At 44.5% G+C, this 14502-nt stretch overlaps 1 protein-coding gene across 1 annotated transcript in view; it reads left to right on the forward strand.

Annotated features, from left to right (window-relative positions):
• The window catches only part of APC (APC regulator of WNT signaling pathway), a 162455-nt gene that overhangs the window by 95291 nt on the left and 52662 nt on the right, over window positions 1-14502 (forward strand). The window contains exon 7 of the mRNA XM_034774164.1: window positions 6000-6083. Coding sequence (XP_034630055.1) covers window positions 6000-6083 — 84 coding nt within the window. The remainder of the gene's footprint in view (window positions 1-5999; window positions 6084-14502) is intronic.

Here is a 14502-nt window from a genome sequence, read left to right on the forward strand (position 1 = left end):
AGAAAAATTATCAGGCAGTCCTTCCAAATGTTCCAGTTCCATTCTTATGAGTAAGCTGAATATGGACATTTACAAAAATGCTCCAGTCAGAAAAAGGTATTTCCAAATCTTTCAGTATTCTGTGTGCTCACAGTAAGAAGTCATATAGAGTGGAGTAACAATATGATGTGACACCCACAACTAGTCACAGGCTAATTACTTACAAACTGGACTTTTTATAGCATCAACAGAATACCTTTACATAATGTTACTCCCATTTTGGGGAGGATCAAAATGTCTTCTCAACCCTAAAACTGTGAGAGATCTGGTTTTAGTGTCTGTTAATATCAGGGTATGTCTACACTACGAAATTAGGTCGAATTTATAGAAGCCGATTTTATAGAAATTGGTTGTATACAGCCGATTGTGTGTGTCCCCACATAAAATGCTCTAAGTGCATGAAGTCGGTGGACTGCGTCCACAGTACCGAGGCTAGTGTCGACTTCCAGAGCGTTGCACTATGGGTAGCTATCCCACAGTTCCCGCAGTCTCCGCCGACCTTTGGAATTCTGGGTTGAGATCCCAATGCCTGAATGATGCAAAACAGTGTCGCGGGGGGTTCTGGGTACATGTCGTCAGGCACCTCCCCCTCCCTCAGAGCAACGGCAGACAATCGATTCGCACCTTTTTACCTGGGTTACCTGTGCAGACAACATACCACGCCAAGCATGGAGCCCGCTCAGCTCAACTCAGCTCACCGTCACCATATGTCCTCTGGGTGCCGGCAGACGTGGTACTGCATTGCTACACAGCAGCAGCTAATTGCCTTTTGGCAGTAGACAGTGCAGTATGACTAGTAGCCTTCATCGGCGATCTGGGTGCTGGCAGATGTGGGTCTGCATTGCACACAGCAGCAGCCCCTTGCCTTTTGGTAGAAGATGGTATATTACGACTGGTATCTGTCTTCGTCGTACTGCAGTGCCTGTCAATCATGGGCACCTGGGCAGTCTCGACGATGATGGCTATCAGTCGTAGTATGCTATTTTCTGCCAAGCACCCAGTATTTTCTGCCAAGCACCCAGAAGATGCCGAGGGCTATCAGTCATGCTGCACCGTCGTCTGCCAGCTTAAGATGTAAAAAATAGATTTGTTCTGTATTAATTTGCTTCCCCCTCCCTCCATGAAATCAACGGCCTACTAAACCCAGGGTTTTGAGTTCAATCTTTGGGGGGGGGCCATTCTGTGTGACAGTTGTTTGTGTTTCTCCCTGATGCACAGCCACCTTTGTTGATTTTAATTCCCTGTACTTGTACGCCATGTCATCACATGCCCCTCCCTCCCTCCCTCCGTCCGTCAGATACTAGTTTCGCGCCTTTTTTCAGACCAGACGCCATAGCAATGGAATCATGGAGCCCGCTCAGATCACCGCAGCAATTATGAGCACTATGATCACCATGTGCATTGTCCTGGAGTATCTGCAGAGCCAGCACATGCCAAAGCAAAACTAGGACCAGCCGAGGAGGCAATTGCAGCACGGCGACGAGAGTCATGAGGAAATTGATATAGACATAGACCTCTCACAAAGTACAGGCCCCAGCAATGTGCAAATCATGGTGTTACTGGGGCAGGTTCATGCCGTGGAACGCCGATTCTGGGCCCGGGAAACAAGCACAGACTGGTGGGACCGCATCGTGCTGTAGGTGTGGGACGATTCCTAGTGGCTGCGAAACTTTTGCATGCGTAAGGGCACTTTCATGGAACTTTGTGACTTGCTTTCCCCTGCCCTGAAGCGCCAGAATACCAGGATGAGAGCAGCCCTCACAGTTGAGAAGCGAGTGGCGATAGCCCTGTGGAAGCTTCCAACGCCAGACAGCTACCGGTCAGTCGGGAATCAATTTGGAGTGGGCAAATCTACTGTGGGGGCTGCTGTGATTCAAGTTGCCAGGGCAATGAAAGACCTGGTGATATCAAGGGTAGTGACTCTGGGAAACGTGCAGGCCATAGTGGATGGCTTTGCTGCAATGGGATTCCCAAACTGTGGTGGGGCCATAGACGGAACCCATATCCCTAACTTGTCACCGGAGCACCAAGCCACCGAGTACATAAACCGCAAGGAGTACTTTTCAATGCTGCTGCAAGCCCTGGTGGATCACAAGGGACATTTCACCAACATCAACGTGGGATGGCCGGGAAAGGTACATGATGCTCGTGTCTTCAGGCACTCTGGTCTGTTTTGAAAGCTGGAGGAAGGGACTTTCTTCCCGGACCAGAAAATAACCGTTCAGATGTTGAAATGCCTGTCGTTATCCTTGGGGACCCAGCCTACCCCTTAATGCCATGGCTCATGAAACCGTACACAGGCAGCCTGGACAGTAGTCAGGACCTGTTCAACTACAGGCTGAGCAAGTGCCGAATGGTGGTGGAATGTGCATTTGGACGTTTAAAAGCGCGCTGGCGCAGCTTACTGACTCGCTCAGACCTCAGCGAAAAGAATATCCCCATTGTTATTGCTGCTTGCTGTGCGCTCCACAATATCTGTGAGAGTAAGGGGGAGACATTTATGGCGGGGTGGGGGGTTGAGGCACATCACCTGGCCGCTGATTACGCGCAGCTAGACACCAGGGTGGTTAGAAGAGCACAGCAGGGTGCGGTGCGCATCAGAGAAGCTTTGAAAATGAGTTTTGTGACTGGCCAGGCTACGGTGTGAAACTTCTGTTTGTTTCTCCTTGATGAACCCTCCGCCCCACCCCCTCACCCGGTTCACTCTACTTCCCTGTAAACCAATCACCCCACCCTCCCCTCCCCCTTTGAGCACTGCTTGCAGAGGCAATAAAGTCATTGTTACTTCACATTCATGCATTCTTTATTAATTCATCACACAACTAGGGGGATAATTGCCAAGGTAGCCCGGGATGGGTTGGGGAGGAGGGAAGGAAAAGGACACACTGCAGTTTAAAACTTTAACTCTTATTGAAGGCCAGCCTTCTGATGCTCGGGCATTCATCTGGAGTGGAGTGACTGGGTGGCCGGAGGGCCCCCCACTGTGTTCTTGGGCGTCTGGGTGAGGAGGCTATGGAACTTGGGGAGGAGGGCTGTTGGTTACACAGGGGCTGTAGTTGCGATCTCTGCTCCTGCTGCCTTTCCTGCAGCTCAACCATACGCTGGAGCACATCAGTTTGATGCTCCAGCAGCCAGAGCATCGACTCTTGCCTTCTGTCTGCAAGCTGACGCCACCTATCATCTTCAGCCTGCCACTTGCTCTGTTCATCCTGCGATTCAGCCCACCACCTCTCCTATCGTTCATACTGTGCTTTTCTGTAGTCTGACATTGACTGCCTCCATGCATTCTGCTGTGCTCTTTCAGCTTGGGAGGACATCTGAAGCTCCGTGAACATGTCATCCCGAGTCCGCCGTTTTCTCCTTCTAATCTTCACTAGCTTCTGTGAAGGAGAAATATTTGCAGTTGGTGGAGGAGAAGGGAGAGGTGGTTAAAAAAGACGCATTTTAGAGAACAATGGGTACACTCTTTCACGTTAAATTTTGCTGTTCACATTACACAGCACGTGTGCTTTCGTTACAAGGTCGCATTTTTCCTCTTATATTGAGGGCCTGCCGGTTTGGTGTGAGAGATCGCTCACGCAGTGCCAGGCAACAGATTTCGGCTTGCAGGCAGCCATGGTAAGCCACAGTCTTTTGGCTTTTTTAACCTTCTTAATATGTGGGAATGGTTTCAAACAGTAGCGCCCTCACTTCCCATACCAAGCACCCATTGGGTTCGCCATTTAAAATGGGTTTGCAATGTAAAAGGAGGGGCTGCGGTTCCCGGGTTAACATGCAGCACAAACCCAACTAACCCCCCTGCCCCCCACACACCCAATTCTCTGGGATGATCACTTCACTCCTCCCCCCCCACCGCATGGCTAACAGCGGGGAACATTTCTGTTCAGCCGAGCAGGAACGGGCACCTCTGAATGTTCCCTTAATAAAATCACTCCATTTCAACCAGGTGACCGTGAATGATATCACTCTCCTGAGGATAACAGAGAGATAAGGAATGGATGTTGTCTGCATGCCAGCAAACACCGGGACCATACGCTGCCATGCTTTGTTATACAATGATTCCAGACTACGTGCTACTGGCCTGGCGTGGTAAAGTGTCCTACCATGGCGGACGGGATAAGGCAGCCCTCCCCAGAAACCTTTTGCAAAGGCTTTGGGAGTACATGAAGGAGAGTTTTCTGGAGATGTCCCTGGAGGATTTCCGCTCCATCCCCATACACGTTAACAGACTTTTCCAGTAGCTGTACTGGCCACAATTGCCAGGGCAAATTAATAATTAATCATTAAACACGCTTGCTTTTAAACCATGTGTAATATTTACAAAGGTACACTGACCAGAAGTCCCCTGTGTGCCCTCAGGGTCTGGGAGCACGCCTTGGGTGAGTTCGGGGGTTACTGGCTCCAGGTCCAGGGTGATAAACATATCCTGGCTGTTGGGGAAACCGGTTTCTCCGCTTCCTTGCTGCTGTGAGCTATCTACATTATCTTCATCCTCATCTTCCTCGTACCCAGAACCCTCTTCCCTGTGTGTTTCTCCAGTGAGGGAGTCATAGCACACGGTTGGGGTATTGGTGGCTGCACCCCCTAGCATGGCATGCAGCTCCGCGTAGAAGCGGCATGTTTGCTTCCGTTTGCCTCTCTGGCTTTGTGGTAGGCTTGCCTTAGCTCCTTAATTTTCACGCGGCACTGCTGTGCGTCCCTGTTATGGCCTCTGTCCTTCATGGCCTTGGAGACCTTTTCTAATATTTTGCCATTTCGTTTACTGCTACGGAGTTCAGCTAGCACTGATTCATCTCCCCATATGGCGAGCAGATCCCGTACCTCCCGTTCGGTCCATGCTGGAGCTCTTTTGCGATCCTGGGACTCCATCACGGTTACCTGTGCTGATGAGCTCTGCGTGGTCACCTGCGCTCTCCACGCTGGGCAAACAGGAAATGAAATTCAAACATTCACGGGGCTTTTTCTGTCTACCTGGTCAGTGCATCTGAGTTGAGAGTGCTGTCCAGAGTGGTCACAATGAAGCACTGTGGGATAGCTCCCGGAGGCCAATAACGTCGAATTCCGTCCACAGTACCCCAATTCCGACCCGCTAAGGCTGATTTTATCGCTGATCCCCTCGTTGGAGGTGGAGTAAAGAAACCGGTTTAAAGGGCCCCTTAAGTCGAAAGAAAGGACTTCGTCGTGTGAACGTGTCCAGGCTTAATTCGATTTAACGCTGCTAAAGTCGACCTAAACTCGTAGTGTAGACCAGGCCTCAGACTGTTACTCTTGAGAGCTTAGTTTCCTATTGCTGCTACTTAGCAAGACTTCTGTATATAACACTGTCTTACTGCCTTTGATTATGCAAATTGGTGTTTCTGAAGTCAGTTTTCAGTTATGTGGAAGTAATTGTGATAGGGCTAACACAGGATTGTAGTAGTACACATAGTTTGACCAAAGAATGGCTAATAAATAATACTTGGAAGTTATTCAACATTTTACAGGCTGAAAACACTCTGCAAATGTAAATCCTTGCAACACCTCTGTATAGGATAGCTTTGTATTTAGTTTTATCCATATTTTACAAACAGGTCATCTAAGAATGTGAGGTGAAGTAACTTTCTCAAGACTACACAATACATCAATGAGAGCAGGAGGAAACTGTTTAGGGGGGGAAAGTGTATTCTGGCTAATGTGTCTCTTACCATACTTCGATAGTTTATATAGTATGTCAGTTTAAGAATAGATCCAAATTAATGTCAGTTGTAGTAAAAATCCAGCTGACAATTACATTGTGTAAAGTATTTTCATGTATGCCTCTTTTCTTGTGTATGTGCAGTTACTGAAATTATCACTCTAATAAAGTAGTTCTGTTTTCTAGTCAACAGTTTTTGCCGTAAACTCTTTTCATATTGTCATTTTCTACAGTAAATATTTCTTTTTAAAAAAACCTATAAATTTGAAAATTTATTTATTTTTAGGTAAGGGTGGCAAGAATTCAGCAAATAGAGAAGGACATACTTCGTATACGACAGCTCTTGCAGTCACAAGCTGCTGAAGCAGAGGTTAGTGCGGATGTGCTCACGTGTGTTTTGTATGTTTAAAACAAAGTAAAAAGTAAATCCTACAACACTTAATAGAATGAACTGGTGGGCTAGAATATTTTGGCTCAATAAATGACATGTTGTAATTACAATATATCTTGATGTTGGTTCCTCTGCTATAGTCTTTCTTTTTCTAGTCTTATCTCTGTGGGGAAGGAAGAAATTAGTCTCCTGACTGCCCCCTCCTGAGAACCCCCCACCCTAACTGCCCCCCTAGGTCCACCCCTGACTGCCCCAACCCTTATCCACACCCCCCACCCCATGTTCACACCCCCGGCCCCAGACAGACCCCTGGGACTCCCATGCCCTATCCAACTGCTCCCCGCCCCCTGACAGGACCCCCAGAACTCCTGACCCATCCAACCCTCTCTGCTCCCTGCCTACCTCAACCCCTCTCCACACCCCTGCCCCCCCAACAGACCCCCCCCCCCCGCCCCAGAACTCCTGACCCATCCAACCCTCCCTCCGCTCCCTGTCCCCTGACTGCCCCCCTTCTCCAACTGTCTGGCCCCCTTACCGTGCCGCATGGCTTAGAGGAGGTGTCTGCCCCCCTCCCTCCCCCCAAGCGCTGCCGGGCGGCGTGCTGAGGCTGTGGAGAGGGGGGGAGAGAGGCTCTGGCCGCTGCTGCCAGTCCCGCCGCCGCATTCCCTCACAGGTGCACTGCCCCGCCCCCCGGCGCTGCTGGGCGGCGTGCTAAGGCTGCAGGGCATGGGGAGATGCCGGGAAGGGGCTTAGGCTGCCAAGACCCCAATGTGAGCGGCGCTCGGCCGCCCTGTCAGCCGCTTTTCGCTCTTTAAATAGAAATCCCGGACATTTTTAGATTTTTAGAAATCCCCCTTGGACGGCTATTTAAAGAGCAAAAAGCCAGACATGTCCGGGGAAATCCGGACGTATGGTAGCCCTAAAGAAGTATTAGTTTTGCTGCTAGTACTACTGTTCTATTGCTTCAGCCAAGAAAATGGCTGCCTCTTGCTTTCTGAACCATTGTAGCTTTATGAATTAGTCAGTGGGAATTGCAGCTATAGCCTTAGGTCTTCCTTGGCAGTACATTTTAATAACATTACTTCAATGTACTTCAAATGAGCTAAAGCTAGAGATGCAGAAAGCAGCCTGGGTTACTGCTGCTCTACAGGTCTGGTGAGTACTGATATTTCAGTTAAAAATCCAGATTCAAGAATTCAATAAGGAGACAAGACTGCAATGGCTTAGAAAGGTTGGACTGAGATTTAGCAAGTAACTATTATAGCTGAACTATTTGGTCAAAGGATTTGCCGTGTTGTTTTCCTAATATATCTGACAACTTGGAATATAGTAATTCTCTTTCTAAATGTAGAGATCTGATGAGGCGCTACATGGTTTGTTAATCTTCTGAGAAGTACAGATCAGAAAAGGGTGAATGCTTATCCAGTTTATGTCAGACCTTATTTTAGAAGTCTTATATCACACTTCTACAGGAAAATGCTGTTATATAAATAAAGATAATGGGATTCCTGTGCTATTACATGCCAAAGTCTATTATAGTGGTCACCGGTAGCAACCACTATAGTTAAGTTGTAAATCAGTTTCCATTATGAGACATTTTACATACTTGTATCTTACCCAAACATTCACCGCTGGGGCTGAAATTTTCCATAGTTGGTCTGTGTCCAAAATTGTGTTTTTAAGTTCAAGAAAATTTTCAGCCATTTTGGAATTGAAAGGATAAAAACTAGTTTTTTTTCTAATATGAAAAGAGTTTTGATTGTTTTTCAGAGAATAACTAACAGAACCTTGAAACTGACATTATAGGAGGAGATAATAGCAATGACTATAATTAAGGTTGTCTAATACTTTCCATTATAAGCCACTGTTTTCAGTGGTTTATAACTTAGTCATACTTTAAACATTTTCCCTGCTTGCTTTATGCCTCAGGCTAACTTTGAGTTTCAATGACAAAGGTTCAACCATTTCAGAGAATGAAATGGAGGGGGTGGTATTTTTTTCTAGTGGCAAGGAATTTTTGGTTTGTGTGTGATGGTGCGATGTTTGTTTTAATTCGCAACCGTTTCTTTGACTGCTTCCAGCACTTCCTTACTTTGGAACAGGAACTTGAAATTTGACTAGAATAGTACTGGGGCGAGTTACCTTTTGCTGTCCCCCCATGAAAATCTTCCCAGATTTGGATGAGTTATTAAAACTTCTGAAAATGATTCTTTGCACATGATCAGTAGAGCTTGCTACAGCAGGGGTTCTCAAACTGGGGGTTGGGACCCCTCAGGGGGTCACGAGGTTATAACATGGGGGGTCACGAGCTGTCATCCTCCACCCCAAACTCCACTTTGCCTCCAGCAGTTAAAATGGTGTTAAGTATATAAAAAGTGTTTTTAACTTATAAGGGGGGGTCGCACTCAGAGGCTTGCTATGTGAAAGGGGTCACCAGTACAAAAATTTGAGAGCCACTGTGTTACAGGTTTGTTGCTAAAAACTTCAGACATGCCACTGTACTGAGCATGCTCTAGCTTCACTGATCTGTCTTCATGGCAAATGCATTGAGCATTCTCCCAGTCACACTAAGTCTCCTATGTAGAATGCACAAAGCTAAAGATTGATAGGAGGAACACAGAAGCCACATGGAAAGGTGTACTGTGTTAGAACCCAAGGGGAGATGACCATGAGTTCTAGTCTCAGTTGTTCCACTGACTAATATTAATTCTGTGCACTTCACACCCCTTATTATTGAGCAAGCCGTCATAGTCCTACCTTAGGAGGAAGACAAGGATCTTTCTTCTATTTTACAAATAATGTTAACTGAGAGATTATACTAGGTCACTTCTGGCAGAGCTGGAAATAGAACCCTGATTTAGAATCATAGAATATTAAGGTTGGAAGGGACCTCAGGAGGTCATATAGTCCAATCCCCTGCTCAAAGCAGGACCAACGCTAACTAAATCATTCCAGCCAGAGCTTTGTCAAGCTAGGCTTTAAAAACATGAAGCCTGAAAGGAGTACAGTAGTCTGGAAAGGTTGAGAGCCAGTGTACTAGACCACATTCCCTCTATAGCTAGGAATAGAAACCAGGGTTCCTGATCTCTAACATTACTTTTCTGTCTAACAAATTGTTGTGTAAACCACAAAGAGGGTCACAACTGGCTCTCAACCTTTCCAGACTAATGTATCCCTTTCACAAATCTAGCTTGTCTTGTGTACCCCCAAGTTTCACCTCACTTAAAAACTACTTGCTTACAAAATCAGACATAAAAATACAAAAGTGTCATAGTGTGCTATTACTGAAAAATTGCTTACTTTCTCATTTTTGCTGTATAATTATAAAATAAATCAATTGGAATATAAATATTGTACTTACATTTCAGTGTACAGTATATAGAGCAGTATAAACAAGTCATTGTATGAAATTGTAGTTTGTACTGACTTACTTCGCTAGTGCTTTTTATGTAGCCTGTTGTAAAACTAGGCAAATATCTAGATGAGTTGATGTACTCCTTGGAAGACCCCTGAGTACTCCCAGGGTATATGTACCCCTGGTTGAGAATCACTGACAGAGAGGACAACAGCTTACTGCTGCTACTACTTACTCATTTAGCTCAATTGGTAAAGATTTGTGCTTTAAAGGTCTTGGGTTCCAACCCCACTGATAACCCATGTGATGGATCAATATGGTTCCCCATGATGGAATTTCTCTCTCTCAGATGAATGTTAAGGGGGTTGGATAGTCAGGACTGAAAAGTTAGGAAATGCCAGAATTAGGGGTACTGGTACAAACTTAATTTGGCCCCTAGTGCTTAAATATTATAATGCAGTTTTAATTACTTAATTCTTTACTGTTTGTTTGGCAGGACCTCTGCCTACTTTAGTACACAAGATAGACAGAAAATGAGGTAGAGCAGGGGTAGGCAACCTATGGCATGCATGCCGAAGGCGGCACGCGAGCTGATTTTCAGTGGCACTCACACTGCCCAGGTCCTGGACACAGGTCTGGGGGGCTCTGCATTTTAATTTAATTTTAAATGAAGCTGCTTAAACATTTAAAAAAACCTTATTTACTTTACATAACAATAGTTTAGTTTTCTATTATAGACTTATAGAAAGAGACCTTCTAAAAACGTTAAAATGTATTACTGGCACGCAAAATCTTAAATCAGAGTGAATAAATGAAGACTCGGCACACCACTTCTGAAAGGTTGCGGACCTCTGAGGTAGAGAGTTGTAAGAAGAGAGAGGCTATTCTCTGTGCATGTAAGGCACAGAATGAGGATCCCAGAGAGCTAGGTTCCTGCTCAGCTCTTCCATAGACTTTCCATGTGCTGATTTTGGCAAGACTATCACAATGCATACTCGCAAGGGGAATGAATTAAAGTTGCAAAGCAACCTTAATACTCTCTTTTCCTAGCTCTTGCATGCTTGGCCTTGCAAAGCTAATAGCTTAAGAATTCCCAGTATTGAATTATGTTTCCTTTTTTCCTCTTCCTGAGTTGCTCTGACATTGACTTGAACCACCGATTCCAGCAATGTAATGTAAAATATATTGTTATTTACTATTAATTAACCTTGTTTACTCTAGAACAAAGAGGAAACAATACAGCAGCATTGCCATAATGGGAGCCAGTTCAGATTTGCCTAGAGACCAATAGAGCTTATTTAAACTACAAATAGGTTTTGTTTTCTTTTTTAAAAAACAGCACCATAAATCTTTAATTTGTTTGAAATGTCTGGTTCTTTCTCTTATACAACTTCACTGGTGTTTTTGGTGCGATTTTTTTTTAATAGATTGCTTTCAATTCAGTGATACTCTTGTTGTGTGATATTTAGCAGGTTTTTCCCCACTTTTGATGTAGAAAAAAATCATTGCAGTTCATCTTTATTTCAAGGAGAAGATTAGTTTACTGTCCCTCACACTTCCATCTTCCATGTCGCAAATTATGTCACTTTCTAGTAAGATGCTTACTAGTGATGGGAGGGAAACCCAGAAATTACCTTTTTAGTGTATGGGTTTTTCTTTAAATATGATGCCTTTTTTATTATTAGAAAAACATAATCCTTGACACATTAATTTTTGGAATGCTGTGTTGAACAAAATGATTGTTTTATTTTAAAGATCTGATTTTTACAGTAAATCTGTCTCTAAAAATCTGTTCTTAACCCTGGCTTGGTCTCAGAGAGAAGAGAGAGCAATCAATGGTACTATCCCTCACGACCGAAATACACCTTGTATACGCATCCAAAAGTGCTTCAATTGATAGGGAGTCCACGGTTAATTGATGTTACCTTGATAGCTTGTAGGGGTAAAGCCTCGAATAACTGAGGCTTAAATGATTTTTTTCTGCCACTGTGGATGCAGCACACTAGCACATTCAGTGTAGTTTTATCTAGCAACTATCAGAGCTGACAGCTCCCTCAGCAGGCAAATTAAGCAGTTCAACAGATAGGCCCTGTCCCTGCACCCTACCATGTCCCTTTCAGTGATCTCCCTACACTGGCCTTCTGCCATGCAACAACCCCTCCATAATATCCACTTCCCAGTAACAGCTTATCTCCAGCTGTGTGGTGATGCTTCTGGAGAGCAGCATGCGTGGGGGAGCTTATTTTAGTTTGTTGTTTTAATTTACTGTATAGGTACAAGCACTGCCCACATAATATTCATAATTTGTAGTAGAAGTGTGTTTTCATTGGATAATATTGATTGCTGTAGACAAAAGATGAAGAGATTTATTTTACCCAGAGATTATTTTCATCCAGCTTTACACTGTTTTTCTTATGCAACGTGAGTAATTGCAGCTGTTAGGGATTTGGCAGGCTAGTATTTTTCTTTGTGATTCAGCAGCAGCAAAATTCAGTTTCATTTGTTTTATTCTAGCGATTGGACCCTATTTTTCTGTTCATCCAGTATCTTTTGTTTTCTATTTCTATTCTTTTTGTATCTGTGGTGGAATACAGTAAAACAAACATTTATTCTTTTGGTATCTTCAGAATGGGGGTGTACCTGCAGTGTTTGACACTCAAAAAATAAAATGGGCAAGGGGCATTGTGAAATAACCATTCATTTTTGCCCAGAAAAGTCATCAGTTGCAGTCAACAATGGACTACCTTTGCGAATGATTAGTCACTATTGTTCAAAATTAGAGCTATTGCTAGCCAATCAGCACAGTGATAATAAAAGTTTGACTATTTGGAACAGATTTCAGGAAGGAGGGGGCGAGAGAGAGAGAGAGAATGTGTGTGTGTGTGTGTGTGTGTTTCTGGCCGTACAATGCCCTGTACTTTAGTAGAAGGTGCACTAACCTGCAAGCCCAGAGGCTATGAGTTGTATGTAGCCCAGGCTCTTCCACCAACTGCTGTTGATACTTTTGTGCATTTCACAACCCGTACTATGAGCCAGGGTCTCACACTGCTACCTTGAGGGATAACTATTATTCACCCATTTCAGATAAGATAACTTGCACAAGGTTATTTCAGGCAGTAATTGGAATAGAATCAGGCTTCTAATATAACAGAGCCAAGGCCAGAGTGGATAAAAATCAAGTTTTTAATTTAAATCTGATTTTTTTATTTAAATTGGATGTTTAGAATTCAATTAAATATTTTTCGTTTTACAAATAAACCTATTTAAAATTAAATTTGAAATTGACAACCTTCGTTAAGTCCTAAACTTACTACAAGCTATTAAAATACACTTCTACCCCAATATAATGCGACCCGATATGACACGACTTTGGATATAACGCAGTAAAGCAGCGCTCCGGGGGAGGCAGGGCCGTGCACTCCGGCCAGTCAAACCAAGTTCGATATAACGCAGTTTCACCTATAACGCAGTAAGATTTTTTGGCTCCCAAGGACAGCGTTATATCGAGGTAGAGGTGTAATTTAAATTAAATAAATAAAATATTAAGCAGTACACTGTGCTGCCAAAGTTTTAAAGAGAGTCAAACCATTGAACTGGTAGAAGTCACTGGCTAAGCACTGGATCACTGAATTCTAATAGGTGGTGAGGCATGATTTCCCTTTTCAAAAGCTGTTAACTTTTCCCCAACATACTGTTTTCCTCTATGTGTCTGATAATTCTGTTCTTTACTATAGTTTCAAGCAATTTGCCTGGTACTAAAGATACTTACCAGCCTGTAATTGCCAGGAATGCCTCTTTAGCGCACTGGATGAGGGTACACCACATGTTGTGATAGCCATGTGTCTGACCCTTAGATCTTGAAAGGCATGTTGTGGGGGTGTTGATCACTGTAGCAGTGGAGATATGTCTACAGATTTTAGATCTCTTGTTCTGGCAGGGTCTGGTGCTGTTTTGAGTTGGTGTGTCCTGGTCTGTGGAGAATTTGCTTCTGATGATGAACTAGGAGAGTTTGGAGGGTTGTTTGAAGGCCAGAAAAGGGGGGTCTGGAAAGACTTTTTTCAGGATGTGGTCCCCATTGAGTATGGGTTGTAATTGTTTAATGATACCTTATATGGGTTCCAGTGTGGGGTGCTGGGTGACAAATAGGGGTGTGCAGTCGGGGAGGGGGGTTTATTTCTATATTGAAGCAGGTTCTTTCAGGGTGTCTGGGTGACACACCTTTCAAGATCCATGGGTCCATGCACGCCTATCATATCATATGGAGTACCTCATCCAGTGCATTAAATGCCCAAGTAACAACTATATGGGTGAAATGAGACAATCACTATACTCTCAGAGAAAAATAATAAAAGACAAAAACACATCATCTTTCACAAAGCGATCAGTCTGTATTTTTGACCTCTCAGTCCTCATCCTCAAAGGAAACCTGCACAACGCCTTCAAAAGATGAGCATGGGAGCTTAAATTCATAACTTTGCTAGACACTAAAAATCATGAACTGAATAGAGATACTGGATTAATGGCTTATTACAACAATCCATAACTCACACCCACACCTCTCTCTTTTCCCTCCCTGTGACTGGAGAGGTGTTTACTGGACCGGTCACCTAGAATGATCCCATTAAATATGTATTAACTACTTAGGCTAAACAATCTGTATTTAGCTGTGACACGCTGAGTGCATTGCCCAGACCTGAAGGAGAGCTCTGTGTAAGCTCCAAAGCGTGTCTTTCTCACCAACAGAAGTTAGACTCATAGACTTTAAGGTCAGACAAGACCATCACGATCATCTAGTTCAGTGGTTCTCAAACTGTGGGTCAGGATCCCATTTTAATGGGGTTGCCAGGGCTGGCTTAAACTTGCAGGGGCTCAGGGCCGAAGCCCAAGCCCTACTGCCCAGGGCTGAAGCCAAAGCCCAAGGGATTCAGCTCTGGGCGGTGGGGCTCAGGTTACAGGCCCCCTGACTGGATCTGAAGCCTTTAGGCTTCAGCTTTTACCCCTTTCCTACCAGGGGTGGTGGGACTTGGGCTGTCTCAGGCTCCT

This window comes from Trachemys scripta, chromosome 6 (genome assembly GCF_013100865.1).
Source record: "Trachemys scripta elegans isolate TJP31775 chromosome 6, CAS_Tse_1.0, whole genome shotgun sequence".
In the NCBI taxonomy this organism is placed as follows: Eukaryota; Metazoa; Chordata; order Testudines; family Emydidae; genus Trachemys; species Trachemys scripta.